At 43.5% G+C, this 22,504-nt stretch overlaps 1 protein-coding gene across 2 annotated transcripts in view; it reads left to right on the forward strand.

Annotated features, from left to right (window-relative positions):
* Nucleotides 1–22,111, forward strand: part of KY (kyphoscoliosis peptidase) — a 30,871-nt gene extending 8,760 nt beyond the window's left edge. For both annotated transcript variants that reach the window (XM_088670760.1, XM_035132768.3), the window contains 8 exons: nt 1,319–1,393; nt 2,610–2,666; nt 6,844–6,926; nt 8,811–8,919; nt 10,587–10,704; nt 17,522–17,710; nt 19,897–20,087; nt 20,919–22,111. In XM_088670760.1, the coding sequence (XP_088526886.1) occupies nt 1,319–1,393; nt 2,610–2,666; nt 6,844–6,926; nt 8,811–8,919; nt 10,587–10,704; nt 17,522–17,710; nt 19,897–20,087; nt 20,919–21,823 (1,727 nt within the window). In that variant the 3' untranslated portion in view covers nt 21,824–22,111. The remainder of the gene's footprint in view (nt 1–1,318; nt 1,394–2,609; nt 2,667–6,843; nt 6,927–8,810; nt 8,920–10,586; nt 10,705–17,521; nt 17,711–19,896; nt 20,088–20,918) is intronic.
* The last annotated feature ends 393 nt before the right edge of the window (nt 22,112–22,504 follow it).

Genomic DNA, 22,504 nt, shown 5'->3' on the forward strand with positions numbered 1-22,504 from the left:
AAATAGAATGGCCAACGTGAAGTGATATAGCACATTCTTTGCATGCAATGTTCATAGTTTCAATTCCTGGAATCCCCGGGAGGTCCCTCAGAAAACTGTTATAGCTGTGCCCACCAAAGCAGCCATTTTATGAATGGGCTGCCTCCCATGGCAGCCATTTTGTGATGGTGTCCACTGCATTTTCTCAAAATTCCCATGCACTAGATGGACCAGTGATTTGACTTGTCATTAGGCAGCTTCCTATGGTCTTCTTAAAGGCTACCCCCATCCCACGACTTTGTGCTGCAAATCTGCTCCTTAAAAAAAGTAATATTACCAGCCCAATTGTAAGCCATACCATGTGGAGAAATAAGATTCTACTAAACTAAAAAAGAAAAGAAAAAGAACTGGAAGAAGTAAGAATGAAGGACTGACAGGGCAATTACTTGACTTCATTGTCTGCAAAGAGACCACAGAACATCTGTTAGGTGCCCCAGAGGCTTCCAGCCAAATTTCTCTGTTTGATGATGAAATATCAAACACAAAGGGGTATACAACTGTCAAAATGTGTTTTGATTGAGGAAAGTCCCTCATGGTTCCCTTCTAAGAGAGGCTGAGAAATGAGAATTGGCTTGAGGTAGTTATACATCTGAACTCTTGAATAGCTTATACTGAAAGCAAGCATAAAGGAAGCATAAAACAGAGTGTTTCCCCTTCTGCAGAGGAAGCTGTGTGGATTCAAAACACTGGAGGAAGGACTTTGAATCCACACAGCTTCCTCCAACTGCCTTGTCTGTACCAGACAGCTCCTGACAGCGAACTCTCTAGTGTACCAGTCCTCCCGCTTGCAAAGGAACAATTCCTTTCAGTTCCTGATCGTTCTGGATTGTGACTTGGATTGTCCTGGTTATGACTTGGAAAAATGGCCTTTTCTGCCATTTTGTTTTGTATGGGAATGTAACCAGTGTTGCACAAATGGACACCTGCTTGCTTAAGAGGGCTTTCTGGCTATCCTTCTCTCCACTGCAACCCCTTTGCCCCTTGAAGGCCTGGAATGTGGCATAGGGAGTGGTAGTGGGAGGAGAGGATCACCTAAAACTACTTCCCTCCCCTCCCCACCATCACTGCAGCTCCTAGCCCCACATCTCTGGAATTTTATGAGCTGGCTCCACTCACCCTCAAGCTTGTAGGTGCATTTTGGGGTTGCAGTAGGGAGGAGGAATGCAGAATTATCCTAACACTTTCATCCCCTTGGGCTCTCACTGCCTTGGATGCAAGGCATGGTGCTTACATGCTGAATTACGTTTCCCAGTACTGACCAGCTTCTTGCTTGTTTCAGGAACCCACGTGACCGTAGAGGTACATGCTAGAAATTCCACCCCACAGTTATTCAAAAAACTCTCCTTTGGGAAAGGTATGCTGCTTTAAAACAACAACAACAATATTTTGTTTCATCACAATTCTTGCACATTTATTTCTTTGTTCCCTTGTTCTCACAACAATAAAAATAGATTGATTGGTTCATCGATAAGGGCAAAAAATCTCATATCAAATTATATGCAGGAGTTCATGTTGCTATGAAAGAGGGAGCCCTCAAATCTTCTGCAGACTCGCTAGGTAGCCTTAGGAAAGACATTTTCTGTTATCCACAATTCCTCCACTGTGATATGTGGGATACTAATAGTGGCCTACCTTTGCAGATGATCTGATGGTCATGACACCAGACCCCACAAATACAGCAATCACCCTAACCGAGGAACTCAACACATTCGCAATGGTGTTGGGCTTACAAGTAAACTTTGCGAAGTCAGAGGCTTTGTGTTTCAACACCCCACCTCATATACAAAAAGAATTTTCCAACATCACAAAGATAAAACTCTGCCAAACCAAATTCACAAACTGTACTTAGGGATACAAATAACCAGAAACCTCAACAAACTGTACCTCCACAACTACAAACCCCTGTGGCGACAAATTAACAACGACCGGAGGAGATGGAACAATATTATCTTCACTCTCTCAGATAAAATAGCCATGATCAAAATGATGACCCTTCCAAAATTGACCTACCTATTCCAAACTCTTCCAATCTGAATTCCACCAACCCAACTCCGCTAACGGCAGAAAATACACTTGTTTATTTCCTCATACAAAAAGCTTCAGTCACTTTTCCACTTTTATTATTGGAGAATTGTTCCATCTTTGTAGGGCCAATCTCCCAACCTTTCCTCTTACTATATTTAGTAGGAGAATGAGAAGTAAATAAGTAAAATCTTCCACGTATGAGACTATACTCAAGACCTTTAAAATGAAGGTTTGGGGATATTAGTGAGCTGATATCCCAGAGATGATGGCAACACAAATAGTTGAGAGTTAAACATGTGTCCTCAAGTCATGGCAAAAGAAACACTTGAAGCATGCGTTTCACATGATCACATGTTCATGGCTGCCACACCACGAGACTAGGAAAATGTCATGTGGGGTTTTAGTGTGATGACCTCTTGAACAAATCAGTGTCAATTAATTAAGTGCTTGTTCTGTACTCTCCTTTCGCACTTCTCTTTCACCTTTCTGCTTCAATTCATTTTGCATCTGTGCACCTATCTCACATGCTTTTCACAATTTCATAGGTTTTCCAGAGAACAGAAAACGCAGACCCCGTCCACCGGGTTTGAAGGACCAGCACGGTAACTATAAAGTTGTGTTATACCATCGCTCCTACTCCTACAGTACAGATTTCACAGAGGAAACAATATACAAAACAGGAAGCATCCTTTTAAGGAAAAAAAATGCACACACAAATGGAGTTCAGAGCAAAGTTTGCATTCAGCACCCAAGGCTGCCATGCTGCCTTGTCACATGTTCGCCATTGGACAGTTTTTCTGTGCTGCCAGCTCTGATATCTTTGAAGCGGTTTGGGAACTGACCTGACAGCACTTTCCATCTGTTTAGATGGCAATCCTTGTGAGCAGCAGCATTGATGCACCCCACAGCTCCCCAGAAAGATATCTGAGGCTGCCTACACAACATACATTTAAATCACCCAGCTTTCCCCAAAGGACCCTGGGAACTGTAGTTTATCTTTCCCAGAGCTACAGCTCCCAGAAACCTTAACAAACAACAGGATTCTTTCAGGGAAGTAATGTGCTTTAAAAGAATTGTGTATGCAGCATGGATCAAGGGTGAGTCCTCTCTGATGACTCAAAGCAAGGATGCTGGTGTCGATGAGTTCCAGGAGGCTAAACTTACTAAGCTTTTGAAAATGCCATCAATGCATTGGCAATTTGGCTGAGAAGGAAATCCTGCTCTCGGATTACACCTCCGCATTTCTTAGTTACAAATACAGCTTTTTATTAGGGAGCATAGCTGCCACGTCGCTTTTTTGAGGGGAAACCCCCGTATTTAAACCCGTTTCCCGCTGTTATCCCGAATAGAGAAAAATCCCATAAATCCCCCAGATTTCCTACTGGTACCTGCCAGGGAGGCTCTGTCTGTGCATGTCTGGACATGCGTAGAAGCTACTTCCGGTGCCGCTCTGCCCATGCCTGGGCACCAGAAATCAGGCAGCACCGGCACCGGAAGTTGCTTCTACGCATGTCCAGACATGCGTAGAAGTGACTTCCAGTGCCGCACCGCTGCTGATCCCAGATTTTTCTTACCGGGAGTTGGAGGGTATGTTAGGGAGTGAATGTATAAAGCACAGCAGCCATGGTGGAGTTCAGCATCTGGCACCCTCGGCCATTGTCCCAGTGTTCCAGCGGGGTCCACCAGCACTTACACCTGCGTTGGACCCTCCACCTTGAGCATCTGGGCCTGTGAACCTCCATTTTAATGTCCCACAGCACCCTGAAGTGAACACACTGTCGCACGCCTCTCCAGTCCCCAAGTGGTGTGAGTCCAGGTGCTTACCCAAGGTTTGTGTTTCCGCTGGAATGAGGCACAGCAGAGACTGTGGTGTCTTTATGATACATGGTTTATTTACACATATATAAGCAACCTGAGCCTATGATGAAGAGGCTCCACAGCATCAACACCCCAAGAGGGCCTTGCTTCACCTTTAGCCACAGCCTTTAATTCCTGCAGAAACCAAACATCTCTCTCGCTCTCGCTTGCTGCTTTGCCTCTAGTGTCTAGCTCACATCACCCAACTCTCAGCTTTCAACTTTGCCTTTGGCCTTCTAACCTTCTGGCTATCTCACATAGAGCCCGTTCCTTTGTTCTGCTTAATGACCCATCACCCAAGCTGTTGCCTTACCAGGAATCTAGTCGGCTATTCCAAGAATTAGAAGGGGTCCAGGCATTCAGCCTACTCCCCCCCCAAAAAAACCCTCCCCATGTAACAGCTACAGCAGATGCTCTAGGGCAGGCATCCCCAAACTGCAGCCTTCCAGATGTTTTGGCCTACAACTCCCATGATCCCTAGCTAACAGGACCAGTGGTTGGGGAAAATGGGACTTGTAGTCCAAAACATCTGGAGGGCTGAATTTGGGGATGCCTGCTCTAGGGCATTATGAGGAAATAAAATGGCAGTGCCTGGCCTCTCTTGGAGTGCTGTTTCTATCACCACTGCCACCATTGCCAAGTACAACTGAGGGAACCCATCATTGTAAGAGGGGGCCCACTAGATGGTACTTTGCCCAGAAACCCCTCCAGCCTGGAGCCAGTCCTTGTGGAGATGCAACCTCACTTTGTTGATGGCAAGGTGTGTGCATCACCATAAGCCCTTTTAGGAAGTTTGATGGGCAAGTGTTTTAGCTGAGCATGCCGCTTTTAAGATAGGCCTCCAATTAAACATTCGAAATTGGTATAGTCAGTGCCTGCCAATGTTATTTGTGCTTAAATATTGCCTTGCTCCAGTTTGCGCAGCATATCGGAGACCTAGTACACAATTCTGGCTGCTAATGGTAACAGTGTGTGACTGTAAGTTATTGTGAATTCTGCAGCTGTAGGGAGCCTTTTCAGTTATAGCCTGACAAAGACTAAAACTGATCACCAATTTGAAGAAACTACCCGCTCCCAAATGGCAAAAAAGTAATTTTCTGAGCTGTATAGAGCAGGAACCTTTTAAGTGCGTAAATCTGCTTTAGCTCTCTTTAGGTCAGTGTAATAGCCCTCTTCAGCGAAAGGCCAGATAAACAAACAAGCCTGTTAAAGAGACAGATGCCTTGTGCTTGAGTGCTGGTTTGAGACAGACAGATGGCTGTTCGGTACATTAGGTGACAGCGAACACCCTCTTGCCTGTGGTTGCTCCATCACTAATCACAGCCTGGAAATGAGGTTGAACCAAGCCTGAGGAATAGTGAGACACACAGGCTTCTGACACTGAGGTTTTCTTCAGCTGTGCCTGCCCATTCTCCAAAGGTCAGACACAGCAGAAAAGGTGAGTTGGGGGTGGAGAGACATCAAGAGTGTTGTGTGCTACTTGGCTTTAAAATCAGGAGAGGTGTGAGGCAGTCAGACTACTCCTGGACATTGTTCCTGGGCCCGTGAAGCTGCCAATTTGCAGTAGAGACTATTTAGCACCCAAGTGCATTAGCTGATGTATAGCTGACTCACACAACACAGCATAGATGGCTTTTATTGGCTGTGCTGCATCTATGAAAAGCAGGGCCCTCTTAAGTGTATCTGGCGCCTTGGCACCGTGGTGCAAAGTTTCACAGCGTGGCTGTCTGGCGGGGGCAGCGCACGGCGCGGCGCCCCCTGGTTGCCCGGCACCCTGGTGCATTGCGCCACCCAGCCTTGCCTTAGAGCCGGCCCTGATGAAAAGTCAACATAATGGCGATATCCAAATCTGATCCCCTGCAGATCTGTCAGAACATATGGGCCCAACCAGATGCCTCTGGGAAGCTCAGAAGCAGGGAATTGAAGCTTGGAAATTAAACAAAGGGTCTGCTGGTTTCTCTTTAAGATTTCCAGACTCAAAAGAGAGCAGGGCAATTAAAGGCACAGAAGTCCTGTCCTCTATTGAGTCTGGCAACCCTATACCTATTCAAATTGATTTAGTCCCAGGACAAAGTGCATAGGATTTTGGGCATAGGCTGTTTACATGAAGCGATAGCCTGTGTAGGTAGGGATGCACATGGTTGCATAGAGAAAATGTTTTTACAAAGCTGATCAGATCTGATTCCATCTTTCATTGATAATCTGTGTTCTGCATGTGTCGCAGCTGAAGCAAATCTCCTCCATTGCTTAGCCTTTTGGTCCCTGCTTAGTCAGGAAACCCTTTGCCTCCCCTTTGTGCCTTGATGTTTATAAATTGGGATAAGATGCACAAAGCCAATGCAGTACAGGCAACTCCCCATTTACACAGGGGCTATGTTCTGAGGCACTGTGCATTTAAGTGAAACTGCATACTGTATATTGGGAACACCATTGAAAAAACCTGCAAACACGCTCTAAACCTCCAACTCTCCAGAGGCCTCAGTGGTTGGCACAAGGACTCCGGGGATTTTGTGATCAAACCCAGCCCTCCTGCCCAGCATGATATCAGTTGATTGACAAGTGGACGCGGTTTGGGAGACATGGCCTCACAGGCCAAATTGGACCCCCCTGCTATAAAACAACTGGCGCATTGGCTGGAGTTTCCTCATTCCTAGTTTATGTATAAACTTACCTGCTCAGTACTCCATGCATCTGATGAAACAGGCTCTGAGCAAAGCCACTATATATTTATTAGCCTTTTCAGTTGCTAGTGGACTTTTATTTTTACATAATAAATGGAGGGAAACTTAAACTATTGTAAACCTTGCATGTGAAAACGACTTTAGTATAGATCTGGTTTAGGCTTGTTAGAGCGTTTGTCCAGCTGAAACGTTTCTTCCTTTCCAGAATAATTATTACCGATGACATGTGTTTTTTTCCTAGCTTACCCATGGGACAAGTCATGCTTGAAATCCTTACCTTTTGACCTAAAGGACTTTGAGAAATTGGATGCATATGCAACAAAGGTAAAAACATAAATGGAGGTCATGACATCATGAATTCAAACTGAGCTCTGCTTCCCATCATTTCTAAAACTCCAGCACCAGATATATACTGCATATATTCTAGTGATTACACAATTGAATGCTTGTGGAATTTGGTTGTCTGAATGATCAGATATATCAGTTCAATTATTATTTTTTTACAACACTGTGTGCAAAAAGGTACATGGCTGCTGGTAAATATGCTGAGAAGTCAAGTGTGTGATGAATTAAAAAACCAGTCAGCAGAGTGTTAATTTAAATATTTTAAATAACAATAATAATAACCACTTTGGAAAGAAGATTACAGGAACTGGCCTTTAACATAAATTCATGATCCTTGGAATTGTGTTATGGACTGAGTTATCTATGCAGAATACTCTGCAATCATATATAATACAATTTGTTGAAGTCTGGTGATTGTAGAGTCTATTGCTCATATCAACTCCTTCAGACAACCTATTCCACTTGAATAGTGGGCAAAACACAAACAGTCCTTAGAATTTCATTTGTGTGTTCCTGAGGTGTCTTTCAGATTCTGCATTAAGAATACCCTTCCGCAATCATCTGAATGGAACTCTTCCATCCTTATCCCAAGCTGCCTTAGACCAAGTATTGCCAGCTCTGATTGGAAGCAGTTCTCCATTTGAAAAAGACATTTCAAATTACTTGCTGCCTCACCCTTCCCCAACCTAGTGCTTTCCAGAAGTTGTGGACACCATCAGCCCAAAGAGAGTGTGGCCAATGATGAGGGGTTGATGGGAACTGCAGTCCAACAACATCTGGAGGACCCTAGTCTGGGGGAAGGCTGGTCCTTTGAACAGGAGATATGAGGCATTTGACCTGCAAAGCAAGTGCTCTACTACTGAGTAATGATCCCTTTCCCTAGTAATTCCTCAGATGATATTTCCCTGAGGTGGCACTTTCAAATGCTTTGCTTTAGGCAAAATCTGAGGACCACCTTAAAAGTTGCTGAGAAACTCCACAAGTGTTATCAAAATGTTGTTTGGCTTCCCTCAGATGTTTCGCTTCAGGAGGAGCTCCAAAAATTGCTTCCAACTTCACTTTGGACAAAAATTTCACTGGCAACCCCATAAACAACTTGCTAAATATTTCTCACAGTATCAGCCCAGGATGAGGTGTCCACTGAGTATGTGGCTTCCAGCACTTTTAGAACAGATACAACACACTTTTATTGGCTGGCAAAGGAAATTGTACAGTAACAGAATCTCATATTGGCCTGAGGCTTGAGCAGGTCGGGCTGACAACCATCATACCATGTAAAAGGAAACAGTTTAAATAGAATCTAGTTATAGAATAGCGTCTAAAAGTATCTGAAGGGCATAGGCAGAATAGGAGAGAGTAACCCTACCCAATAATATATTTGAAGCTTGTAAAAGACTTGCCTCTTAAAACCTAGTGAGCTGCCAAAAACAGCATGATGGAGCTGAGGAAAACCCTGTTCTGAGTACCTTGTGCCAGCCTGCTGACTAATAAATAAGGCTTCTAAACAAACAAACAAACAAACAGAAAATGGCTCCTAAAACTATCCTAAGCCAAACTGTAACCCAGGTGTAGGGAAGCTTTGGCCACCCAGACATTGCTGAACTACAACTCTGTTTGTTGAACGTGCCATATGACCAGAGATGGCGCGAGCTGTAGTTCTGCACCCTCCAAAGGTTCCCCACACCTGTAAGCTAATGTGCTTTCTGTGAAACATAGCAGAGATTTTGTTGATGAAGTCAATGGTTCTGCCAAGTAGTGGACCCTAAGAGAGATCCTCTAAATTTTGTAGGAAGGCAGAAAAGGTAACCAACCTTCACAATTGGTTTGAAATCACCAGTTATCCACTTTCTTCCTACAATACAGGTGACTGCCAAGAGTACTGTGGAGGAGCTAGTGAAAACCTTGCTTCGCATAGCACGCACCGACCTGGAAAAGGTTAGGGCCATTTGGACATGGATTTGCCATCATATAGGTAAGCAGAGGATGCTGTCATTTCCTGGAACCTGTGGATAATGCTGAACAGTTGCTTGTCTTTTACAGTGGTTCTAGAACCCAGTGCACACATTGTGTTGGTAACAGAGGGAGGCAGATAGGGTTGCCAGACTCAATAGTGGACAGGACTTCTGTGCCTTTAATTGCCCTGCTCTCTTTTGAGTCTGGAAACCTTAAAGAGAAACCAGCAGACCCTTTGCTTGGAAATTAAACAAAGGGTCTGCTGGTTTCTCTTTAAGGTTTCCAGACTCAAAAGAGAGCAGGGCAATTAAAGGCACAGAAGTCCTGTCCACTATTGAGTCTGGCAACCCTAGAGGCAGAATGTTGAGAAAATGCGCCAGGCGTGGAAAATCTGAAATTCACAAAACTTTGAAATGTTTTTACCACCACTGCAAAAAGTGCTGTCAATAGTAAGAGCTGTTCGGCAGTGGAATTTGCTACCAAGGAGTGTGGTGGAGTCTCCTTCTTTGGAGGTCTTTAAGCAGAGGCTTGACAGGCATATGCCAAGAATGCTTAGATGGTGTTTCCTGCTTGGCAGGGGGTTGGACTGGATGGCCCTTGTGGTCTCTTCCAACTCTACGATTCTATGATTCTATTATTGAATAATCTTCTCACTCATATACCTTTCAGAGAACTATCCATTCCCAGAAAACACATATGTAAAATATTGTCTTCCCTTGGGCCATTCTTTGCCAATTCAAGTTTGGCGCAGCTGTGAAAATAGTGTTGTGTTGTGACATCACAGAAGGCTCTTAGTACCATTTATGAAACAAATGACAGTTGATTCATACTAGATTGGGTTGGTATTGGTGCTACAGCTTTTCTCCTGCAAGGAGGGAAAACAGCTGAAGTAACAATTTGGAATGGGAACTGGCCAAAGGGGAAAGGGTTGAACAGTTCTTCTCCCTTAGGATGCAATTCTATGGTCTCCCAGGCAGTGCAGGAAGAATTGTCACTGGGGCTTTCCATCTGCGGTCCAGTGAGGGAAAGCACTGGGAAGGGGTGCTCCAGTGGCGGATCACTGTGGGCTTTGAAGCTGCTGGATCCAAAACCCTTGGATCCAGCTGAAAGAAAAAGAAAAAAGCCGCCCTCTCTCCACTTTCTGTCCTACTGGTGAGAGCCTAGCAGGAATTCAGATTTGGTGGTCCATCTATCGCTGGGGCAAAGCAGACTTCAGGCTGATCAGACCTACTTTGATTCCCACCCCTGTTAGAATCTCAGTATCTACCAACCAGAGCCAGACACAAAAGACATCCTAGTTACAATTAAAGAACAGGGTGACTCTGAGCACATTGAACTTAGTGCTAGGAGTTTGTTTTCAGCAGCAGAAGTTAACTGAATTCACAGTCCTTTAACGCAATAATGCATTTCTCCTGGTTAAGTTTCTTCATTTCAGCAGTCTAATTTGGATGGGAAAAGTTGTTTTGTTCTTGTTCTTTAACAACAGAGAGTCAGTATCTGTTGCACATTACCAAAGGCTTCCACTGACAGGCTTCCTTAGGTGAATCCCACCCTAAGTAAACATCTATTGTACCTGTTTGTATGTGAATACTTCCTGGTTACTTAGCACAGGTCTGAATATGACCCTTGTTTCACTTTGTCTATTTGTTTACACCTGTGGTTAAACTTTCAACCTTTGCTCCCCAGAATATGATATTGTGGGCTTCTTTAACAAAGACCAGCAGTCTTTCAAGCCCAAGGATGTTCTCCAGAGCGGAAAGAGCATTTGCGAGGGATACGCTGGGCTCTTTGAACAAATGTGCAGGTACATGAAGATCAGAAATGTTCCCTTGCTTTGTTACCTATGCACCAGTTCTCTCTCTATTTACACCAACTAGGATTTGAAGCACCGTTTTGACGCTGTATTGTTGAACAGCAGCAAGTCCTAGAAAGGTCAATTTTGCTTTCCGCCCCCCCTCCATAATTTACTTTGTACCATCTGCTGAGGCTCGCATTGCATTAACATAATGGCAGATGAGTACATGGGGATAATTTAGTTAGAAGAGACTCTCTGTTTTTTTTCTGGAGCATCTGAAGGTTAAAAGAACATTAGGACTGAGGAATATAGACTACCCCATGCAGTTCCTCACATGCAAGAAATGGTGAGTGGTGTGTCCCATACTGAACTTGGCCACATCCTCTGCAAACTGCCCCATACATCTAGCGCAGGAGCACCCTGGTGCAGAAACCTTTTCAATCCAGGGGCCACATTCCCTTCTGGGGGACTTTCCAGGGGCCATAAGTCAGTGGTGGGTGGAGTGAGAGGCAGAAGTGGGCAGAGCAACAAATGAAACTCTGTGCAGGATTCATCTAAGCTGTGTGTGTGGCACTCATGCAACAGGACATTTCCTCCCTCTCAAGGGGACAGCAAGGCTGGTGAGACGCATGGCCTGAGAACATTCCCAAGGGCCAGATAGAGAGGCTTGGGGGACCACATTTGGCCTTCAGCCTGAAGTTCCCCACCCTGAGTTAGAGGGATGGGATTTCACTGTGCAAGTAATGTGATTAATTTCCACCTGACTGCTCACAAAATAATGGCTACAAGACATACAAGTTGATTTCTTCACAAGAACTTTCCTGCCAGCTTCTTTTTATGAATTAAGGCTGGTGAGTGCTTTTTTAAAAAGGATGTTGTTAGAACTTCCTTGAAGACTTGGATTCCCATGCCACCCACTCTTTTACATCCAGACCTTAGTTTAATCGAAATCAATAATAAATCAAGGTTTTCTTCCAACACATCCTCTACCCATTGAGAAAAAAACAGGTGCTTATGGAAGGAATTATGTATATTTTTAATTGCAGCTTTGAGAGCTCCTCCAAGCCAAGCCCCTGGTGTCCATAAAAAGTAAACATCAACATGATGAAATGTTGTGTTATCAGATATCATTTAACAATAATAATTATCAACTCATCCAAATGTTCCCTTGTCAGGATCTAGCCCTGCTGGAAGCTAATTAAGCAATTGTGGGATATTGAAGCACTCACCAAAATGCTCATCCTGTTGTAAGGAGGACGCTTATGGAAAACAGCAGCATTTACATGCCTACTTGAATGCAGATATTGTGCATCTTCACTGCATGTTTTCCAGCGTGATGTGGATTCCAGTCATTATCCATTCCGCAACAGCTAATTGTGGGCAACTACACATGGGTCAGGCAAGGTTTGCCACATCGTTTTGATGAACACAAAGTCTACCAGAGCAGTGTGACAAGCATTGTGGCTGCTTTGGCAATGGAGATGTATCCCATCTTTCTCCATTCTAACTCACTGAGTGGGCTGAGGCCAGTGGAAGATTATTCTTAGCCCTCAGTGATGTTACATTGGCTACCTGCTGCAGACATCATTGCACCATTATGGCTGAGATCACACAATGAAGTCCTAAAATGGGACCATAAGTAGCCCGTTGAGGGGTGCAAAATGGATGCAGAAATACCACAAAAAGCCACTAAAGTAGGGAGTCTCCATAGGGTATTTTGCACCATTCACAAACCTCCTGAATATTGTCTAGTGCAGTGGTTCCCAACAGGTGGTCCGCGGACCCCCAGGGGTCCACGAGCTATGCCAGAGGGGTCCGTAAGATGCTATTAGAATAAAAAATATATTAAATATATTTCGTATAACAGATTTTTTGTTTTGGCCGCTTCCTGCATGAGCAGAGTCTAGCGCAAAACTAGAATTAGATAGAGGCAGTAGTTCTGCCTTATGCCGTTAGGTGGCGCTTTACAAACACTACTGTTTTGCAAAGAGGCAGCGCACGCATTCTACTAACGCTCACCTCCCCAAGATGCTTTGCGCGCATCGGCTTCATTTGTGCGCTACTGCGCAGGTACCCTGTCTTCTCCATTCCCCTCCCTCCTCCCTGGCGCGCGCTGCCTCTTTGCAAAACAGTAGTGTTTGTAAAGGACTCAATAATGGACTCAAAGGACAGATTTAACTCATCTCATTAAGAACTGAAAATTAAAACTAACTGTATACTGATGGAGTACTCTGTTGTAACTGTAAAAAACGTATAAATATAAAATATAAAAAGACTCTTAATTTGGCTCTCACTTTTTAATTTTAGGATTAGGAATTAATGGGGATCCTTGTCACAATAGCGGCTCGATGAGGGGTCCTCGAGAAAATTTTGTTGGGAACCCCTAGTCTAGTGTGCCTCAATAAAGCATTTAGCCCCTTCCTGATAGACTGAAAATATGGTCTGAAGCTCAACATCAAAAAAACCAAGATCATGGCCACTGGTCCCATCACCTCCTGGCAAATAGAAGGGGAAGAAATGGAGGCAGTGAGAGATTTTACTTTCTTGGGCTCCTTGATCACTGCAGATGGTGACAGCAGTCACGAAATTAAAAGACGCCTGCTTCTTGGGAGAAAAGCAATGACAAACCTAGACAGCATCTTAAAAAGCAGAGACATCACCTTGCCGAAAAAGGTCCGTCTAGTTAAAGCTATGGTTTTCCCAGTAGTGATGTATGGAAGTGAGAGCTGGACCATAAAGAAGGCTGATCGCCGAAGAATTGATGCTTTTGAATTATGGTGCTGGAGGAGACTCTTGAGAGTCCCATGGACTGCAAGAAGATCAAACCTATCCATTCTTAAGGAAATCAGCCCTGAGTGCTCCCTGGAAGGACAGATCGTGAAGCTGAGGCTCCAATACTTTGGCCACCTCATGAGAAGAGAAGAATCCTTGGAAAAGACCCTGATGTTGGGAAAGATTGAGGGCACTAGGAGAAGGGGACGACAGAGGACGAGATGGTTGGACAGTGTTCTCGAAGCTACGAACATGAGTTTGACCAAATTGCGGGAGGCAGTGCAAGACAGGAGTGCCTGGCGTGCTATGGTCCATGGGGTCACGAAGAGTCGGACACGACTAAACGACTAAACAACAACAACAAGATAGACTGAGGCAGTACTAAGTTCTGCCTTCAGGCAAATTATCCAACCTCATTTGTTTTCCTTTCTTAAGACATTGAAATCAACAGAGCATCCTGCCATCCTTTGTTGTTGTTTTTCCATAGCAAACACTGTTGAAGAGAAAACTGGATCCAAATTCCCTTCTCTACCCAAAACCATTGCTCTGTCACGTGTACCTCCAGCCAAAAACCTAATGCTTGGGGTGAAAGAGAAAGGAGAAGCTTTGCTAAGTTTGTGCCTGCTGAGCAGGCAAAAGCTGACACATTTGTCATTCATTTCTATTCTGGACCAGAAACCTTTAGGGTCCTTCCAAGCAATGGCTGTGATATTAGAAGATTAACTAGCTTGTTGCTGCAGCAATTTCAGCACGACATTATAATGGTGCACAATTGCTGTTGTAATGATCAGGGTGATAATTTTCATGTGGCAACAAGGTGCACTCTCAACCTTCATTACCACCTCGCTATGTATCGAGGCAATCTTCTTCAAGCCATACATTTAAGTGACACTGGATGGAGGGCATAACATTTCTAACTGAATAGGCTTAGGGGCAAGAGCATTCAATGTCGGGCCATGGAATTCACCTCTCGCGCCGAGATTTGGGCACCCTGTTAGGTGTTCCAGTGTTCAGGTCTCACATACAGTGTAACCTCCATGTTTGATCAGGAGTTGAATATTCTGGTGGCAGCAAGGTCTCGGCTCCAACAGCTGCTTTGCTTGGCAAGCTCTGGCTGCATTTGGGAGATGAACAACTTTTATGGAGGATAATAAACGCTGGGGAAGGCCTACCTTGCAGTCCTAATCATTAGCACAAAAATGGCTTTGGAAACAAATGAGGTTGACAAGACACCATCCATCTCCATTGTTGATGTAAATAATATAATTAACGAAGAATGCTTTTTAAAGCAATGCTGCATTGCCAGCTTGGCATATCAAGGAAGAGCTCGGCCAAAACTCCAAAGCCTTGCTGACTTGGGCAGCTGTCTGGGCTGGCAGCCCCACAGCTCGAAACAGCAAAGTTAATTGACTAAGGGCAGAACTAACTGGGTGAACAAAACACCATTCTGGCAGAGGGAAGTAGCAACATGCAGAAATGCTTCTATTTCAGCAGTTTAAATCAGGAATCAGTCTTGCCTCTAGTGCTGGCCCAGCTATAGACATGATGAGGAAGAACCTGACCGTCAACCAAGTAACCATTTTCTCCTTTCATTGATTATATAGACTTGCCTTCTCTCCAGCCGTACCCTTTATCACTGGCAATTATCGCATTTCTCCACATGCCTCGCTGAAACAACTCTCTCTCCCTTCATACACTTTCCCTAAAGCCTTTCAAATTTATGTTCTCTTTCTCTCAACCACTTTTCTTCACATTGAAGTGACCAGCTCTGTCTACTGCAGTAGTACTGAAGGGAAGGTCATGCCATTCACGTAACACCATTGTAATTTGCACTGTTTTCCAGGCTATCTTCTATTCCCCTTTGAAACACAGGCTAACATCTTATTTGCTTTTAATCACCTCCATGCACTGAGCAGATGCTTTCGCTGAACTGTCTGCAAGGATTGTATCACTGTCTGCAATCAATTCCAATTGTTTCGTTCAATCCAATGTTGCCACAAATTTAATTTCATCTACCATCACTCTGTTCAAGCTACTGGCTTTGTTAAGCGTCAAGGGAGCTCTTCACATCCCTCTCTAGCCGCTCACTCCTAATTGATGAGTTGTTAACAGTAAAAGGAAGGAACCTGGTTAGGCCATCTCTATAGGATTGTCCAGGATTATTACGTGACTGGCTTGTTTGCTGCCTTTTTAAAACCAGAATATGCAATGCAACTTACAAAACTATCAACATAACACAAAGCAAGAGAAAGATGAAACACCAGCTAAAACCACAACACATTTCAGCAAAAAGAAACACAGCAATGTAAAACAGCAGCAGGACACATGATAAAAGCAGACTTCTACAAAAGTCCACATATAAGATCATTGTCACTGCCTGGAGGCAGTGAGTGAGCTATTATGTGCTTTGCTCAGGAGCATGGTCCAAATCTTGAGTGCCACAGTTGAAAAGGCCCTTTCCTGGATACTGATGTGCCATTTCATACAGCAGTTATGAAACCCCCAAAAAGGGCTTCTGCAATAGAATGACGGTCCCTTGCTGGCTGAGATGCATGGATGTGATTTTGGAGATATTCTGGGTCCAACCATGATAGGTCAAAGCAGTGCTTAAACTGAGTTGGGAAGGAAGCTGGTAACCAGTGGTGCTGGAGAATCAATAGTTCCTATCAGAAACTCCACTGTCACATTCTGGATCAGTTGCAGCTTTAAGGCTGTGTTCAAGAACAACCCCATGCAAAGCACTACAGTCATCCAACCTGGATGTAGCAAGTATAAACTAAGACAGTGTACTATGAGACTTGTGTAACTTCCTCAGAACTGGTCAAGGCAGGACTCCAGTCCGGGCTATAGCTTTGCTGGTGGAGCAGCCAGCTGGATTTTATGGGGCTGAACCTTTACAAGCAGAGCCAGCCTAGACTACATCCTCCTATGCCTGGTTTGGGGATAAAGAGGAGGAAAGAGATGCCAGAATGCCCAAGGGGCTGGAGCAACTCACCTATCGGGAAAGGTCACAATGTTTGGAGCTTTTCAGGTTGGGGAAAAAGATGAGTGGGGACATGACAGAGGTATATAAAATTATGCACGTTGTGAAGAAAATGGATAGTTTTTCCTCTGTCTCATATAATACTAGAACTTGGGGCCATCCAAGGAAGCTGAATGTTGGAAGATTCAGGACAGACAAAAGGACTTCTTCACACAATACAATATGGTTGAACTATGGAATTTGCTCCCACAAGAGAAAGATGGCCAACTTGGCTGGCGTTAAAAGAGAGTTGGACACATTCACAGAGGACAGGCCTATCAGCAGCTACTGGCCATGAAGGCTATAATCTACCTCTGCTGTCGGAAGCATTACATTGCTGAATGCCAGTTGCAGGAAATCAGTGGGGAGATTCAGGTCCTGTTTGTGGGCTTCCCACTGGCATCTGGTTGGCCACTTGTGAGAACAGGATGCCAGGCTAGGTGAGCCTTTAGCCTGATCAAGGAGGGCTCATTTTATTTTCTTAACAGGCTGTTTTGGCCTTTAAGAATGCAGCATTATCCTGATTGACCTGCGGAGACTGGGAGCGTTTACCCAAAATAGCAGCAGGGCTCCAGCAGAGTAGACACTTTTTTCTTCTCGCCTGCCTCTTTAAACACATCTTGGGCTACTCTTGGGCTTCCTTCTTTATCGTAAATAAACCGAGGTTGCTTGTTTTCAGGAGTCTATACTTATTCAAGAATTTTATTTTAAATTAAAAAAAATTAAAATTCCACAGCACTTGGGAGGATCGTCTGCCAAATAGTTAAATAGTCTGCCTCCTCCCATAGTAACACTTGCTGGAAGCAAGAGATGTCAGGAAGAACAAAAGACAGCCTTTGACTTAACACCCATAAATATTAGTAATGCATGAAAAGAGTATTATTTCAGGTGTGATTCACTCTAATCTGCAGTGAGCACGAGAGATCATAACACTTCCAATATTTATGTGAATGATAGAGACAGCCCCTTCGAAGTGAGACCCTGTTCTATAAGTCCTTTCTATCCTTTCTCTCTCTTCCCCCCCCCCCCCAGTATTGCAGGAGTGCAATGCATGAATTTATCTGGTTATTCTAAAGGCCATGGCTACAGGGCTGGGGAGACTTTCACAGGAGAGTATGACCATGCCTGGAATGCCGTTTACCTTGATGGAAGGTGGCATTTGGTGGACAGCACCTGGGGAAGTGGCTCCATTGATGACTGCTTCAGCAAATTTACCTTCAGGTATGATTGTCCTTTCCTCCTCCCAATACTCTGGGGCACAGGGGTGGGGATAAGCAAAACAGGTAGCTTTCCTTGGTCACACTCAAGGGCTCTGCAACATTTGATTTGTTTGCTTCATGTATAACTACTTTTTGAAATCCATGTCAAATTTCAGATTTGAAAAAACAAAAGCATCATCAGGATGCAGGGCTGATCATTTAACCATAATGACCATTTATTTCACTATTCCAAGCTATGTGTCTCAAAGGCTGAAGCATGAAGGGGACAAAGCCTCATTTTAAAAAAAAGAAATAAGGGTGTATATATTTTCTCCCCTCCCACCACATGCCAATTGGCCCCTAAAAGGCTTCCACCTATGAGAAATGTCAAGCTCTTAAACAGGATTGTTATAAACTAAGCATTAAAAAGGTATAGAAATCTAGCTAAACAAGTCCCCATTCTTTGAATGTTAATATTTCCACTAACTATTAAAACCAAAACACTCCTCAAAGGTGTGAGAACCATGAAAAGGGAATTAAAGCTTGGAAACAAATGGTAGAAATCCACTTGGCCCAGATAGCCAGTGTTGCTGGTAGTCTGGACAATGACCCATGTGAAGGCTTTGATATTTCTCCATGTGATGACCTAGTATTGGGACAACCCATGTTGTAATCAGAAGGCCACAGTAATTAGAAATGAAACAGATCACCAAGGCTAGAGAAACCGTGGGGCAAGCAACAGGCCAAATCAAGTTTACTAGCCAGTCTGAAAATCCCCATATTAGGCTTATTATAGACGTTCTTTGGCACAACACAATTGAAGACAAGCATTGACTTTGGAAACGCATTTTCAGTAGCTCCTGCTAAAAATTAATTCTGAGAGAATGCTGCTTCCATTTGGCATTGTCCCTTAAACATAGAGGGACTACACTGGGTGTAAAGAGTTAACAACTGAAGTTGTTAGATTTGACGTTTTTGAAAATTTCACCCTCTAATGGCTATTTTTTCCTTATTGCTGTCTTTCAAAATGCCTGATTTGCCCACATGCTTGGGAGCAGAATTCAGCATTCTTAAAACTCCAATCCAGCCTTCCTTTTTAAAATTAAGTTTTTATCCCTTAAACCTGCAAACTGAGGCTTGAAAGTGCATGCAGAGAACATACAGTGGTACCTCTAGTTATGAACTTAATTGGTTCCGGAGGTTCGTTCTTAACCTGAAACTGTTCTTAACTAGGAGTGCTTTTGCTAATGGGGCCTTTGCTAATCGCTACGCCACTGGCACACGATTTCCATTCTCATCCTGGGGCAAAATTCTCAACTTGAGGTAACTCTTCCAGGTTAGCAGAGTTTGTAACCTGAAGTGTTTGTAACCTGATGCATTTGTAACTCGAGGTACCACTCTATAGGGAAATCCAAGAAGCTGGGGAGGAGGGAGATTTCAGTGCTTTGCATAATCCTGTCTTTGTCTTGCTGAAGCAGAATGACTGGATAATGCAATTTAGCTACCTTTAACAAACTATAGTTTATTGAGTTAGGAACAAACTTTTAGCTTTAGCACATCCTTTCTGATCTTTAAAATAGAATTCCTGTTATATATGAAATCTTATTTGGATATCTTTTTGGAAACATGGATTGCATATGTGTATGTATGATTATTTTTATTGTTCAGATGAGCTGACAATGTTTCTTTTTATTGTATTTGCAAAAATTGTAAAAGTTAAAAACACACTCATCATTTAATGTCATTTTACTATCCAGGACCATACTATGGTTTAAGATCCTGGTTAGTATTCTAACATTAGTTTTTCACTAACATAACTAGCAACTCAACTTTAAACAGGACTAATATGAGGAAGTCAGTGCATAAACTATGCATTATTAAGCCAGGAGCATTATAACCAAACTGGGCCATTGATAAATTACACTATAACAGGCAGCCTCATTTGACTGCACCCTCTGTTCTACTGTATTCTCAGCCAAATCAGTCCAGCCCCAAATCTACACATCTCTTCTCTTCATTTTGCCTCCTAGAGCTCAGTTTTGTTTCCTACCATCATTCCAGTCCTAATTTATGTACTGTAGTGTTGAAAGGAAACCCCCATTGATAAACCTATTTAGAACTGCAGCCATAGTTAAGATTCAGTACAAGGCAGAAAGCTAAGAGCACCTGGTGGCCAGTGATGTATTGACCTCTACTTTCTTGTTCCAGATACAACGAATTTTATTTCCTCACCCACCCCGCCCTATTTATTAATAATCATTTCCCAGACAACAGCAATTGGCAGCTCCTCAAACCAGCTGTGACATTGAAACAGTTTGAGAGCAACATGTTATATAAGAGTGACTTTTACATGATGGGATTGCTGGCAGCCCACCCAGAAACACCAATTATTCAAACAGGTACAGTGATAAGTGTCCTTGCCCCATGCCGATCTTATTATAAGGAACTGTTCCAGCTTTTCGTAGGGGGCTAAAAAAAGAGAGGATAAAACTAGCAAAGGTTAGGATTTAGGCTGCTGGATTACTTTTAAAAGATTAGCTCTGTGGGACTGAAGCATGGGGTTCAAAGTTCTGCAGCCTTTTTTTGGTCATAATCACTATTACCCTTGGGATACCAATCGGTGTAAAATACAAAGTGCTATTGCATGTGCCCCAAGAATATTTATATTTCAGCCTGAAGTGAAGGGGAAAGTTTCAGAAAATGTGGGGCTGAGGCTCAGAGCCTTATGTGGGTGCAAGTTAGCACTCTTGAGTTTCAGAAGCTCCCCATGGTGTCATTCAGAACCTAACCATGGAATGAGTAATTTCATTTTGAAATCCTGTCTTTTGAACTCTCTCAGCCTTCTCTGAAACTGACAAGTTTCTAAGGGGTTGTAGTCAAAAGTGCAGGCAGTTTGAGCTGTAACTGAAAGACATCAGTGCTTTCATCTTTTCCAAGAATGATGAGCAAGTCTACTGCATTTGTAACAGAAGCAAACAAGTACCCGAAAATGAAGGCTTTCCGCCCTTAACCCTCTTGTTATTTATTCTGAATTTGGACTTGACAGACGCTTGTCAAATTCCAACCAGCCAACCATAATATTCTCCCTTTCACTGCCAAAATGATTGACAATACAGCAGTCGGTTCCATTCTCCAGGTCATTTTCTTCAGAGCTTTTTTTTTATTGATTTGTATTTTTGAGTAAATAGTAGGAAACATTCTAACCAGCCTCCTTTATTTGCATTTCACAGTAAATGGGAAAGTAGTAGTAGCTGTGGAGACTCGTTTGCCGATGCTGTTCATGTTTGAACTGAAAGGGGCAAAGGAATATAGCTTGATGACTCTGAAGAGGAATGGGATGAATCTGGAGCTCTACCCACAGAAGACGGGGACCCATAAGCTACAGATCTATGCCAAACCATCCAAGGGCTCAGATGAAGTCTACAACTGTGTGATAGAATATACATTAGAGTGTAGCTCTGTAGACAGGAACGTCTGCTTTCCAAAGGAACTTCATCAACCTGTTGGGCCCAGCTGGTTCTCAGAGAGACAAGGATTCCTCAAGCCCTCACAAAAAGGCCCAATCATTCATACCAGTGACGGTCGCTACGATCTCAGCTTCATCCTTAGTAAGGACTTGAGTGTTTTAGCTTCCCTGCATTCGGGCAACGTAAGCCTCAGCGAGGATACAACAAGACGGCACATCTTGCAAACTTGCCAAGGAAACCAGGTAGACTTTAAGATCCATCTTCCTCATGCAGGGAACTTTGCTTTTAAAATCTTTGCGAAAAAGAAGTCTGATCCTGGAAATTATAACTATGTCTTCAACTACCTCATCTGTTGCCCAAACACCAAGGTGAAATGGCCAGTGTTCCCCCAGACTTATAGCAAGTGGGTGGAGGGATATGAGCTAGTGGAGCCGCTAGCTGGGTTGGTCCCTGCTGACCGCAACATTAAGTTTAAACTCAAGCTTCATAGCATTGCCAAGGCATTTGTTCAATGTGAAAAAATCTGCCCCTTGTCTTTAAGCAAGGATGGCTACTGGGAGGGATCTTGCAGCACATCAGGCTGCACAGAGGTCTATGTGATGGTGCTGGAAAATGCCAATCACAAGTACTACTCTCACATCTTGAAATATGAAGTAGAGGCACAGTAGGCCACTCCTACTCTTATCTGTCCACATGTGCAGCAAGATCTGATATATCACAGCTCATACCGCTCTCGAGTAATTCCTTAAGGCTCCCTTAACATTGGGGAATAGTGCTCACCCCTCTCTGAAGCACCAACAAAACAATACAACTTGATCAAAACTTCCTGAATGGTATTACCCAATGAGTGGCATTTGTAGGAAATATATAGTTTCTTTACCAGTGTAAAGTCATACTTCCCATATGCATAATTTCAATTATAGATTATTCCTGTGCTACGGGCCTAGTACATTTTGCACATTTCCCCACCTAGTCCAACTCCATTTTAGGATGCAACTGCTGATTTCTGAATGGCTTACATTCAACAACTATGTTATGGACAACAAAGGGGCATTCTCTAACTCATTGTGGGCCGGGAAGAGAGAAGGACCACAAACTTTTGAGCATCAATGTGAGAGTAGCTGCAGAATCTCATCAAAACACATATTGGTGCAAGATTATAATCCAAATGGAAGCTTTCTTGTGTGCACTTCATTGTCTTACAAAAATAAATGATACTGCGAAAACAAGTTTTTACACCAGATCTTAAAAGCAATTAAATACTAGTTTTTATCTCATTGGGCTGTGGTGCTTTGTAAATGACATGGTAAGGAACATGTGTGTGAACAAAAGGGCAATTTAATTCTTAA

Source organism: Zootoca vivipara, chromosome 5, assembly GCF_965207765.1.
Source record: "Zootoca vivipara chromosome 5, rZooViv2.hap1.1, whole genome shotgun sequence".
NCBI lineage: Eukaryota > Metazoa > Chordata > Lepidosauria > Squamata > Lacertidae > Zootoca > Zootoca vivipara.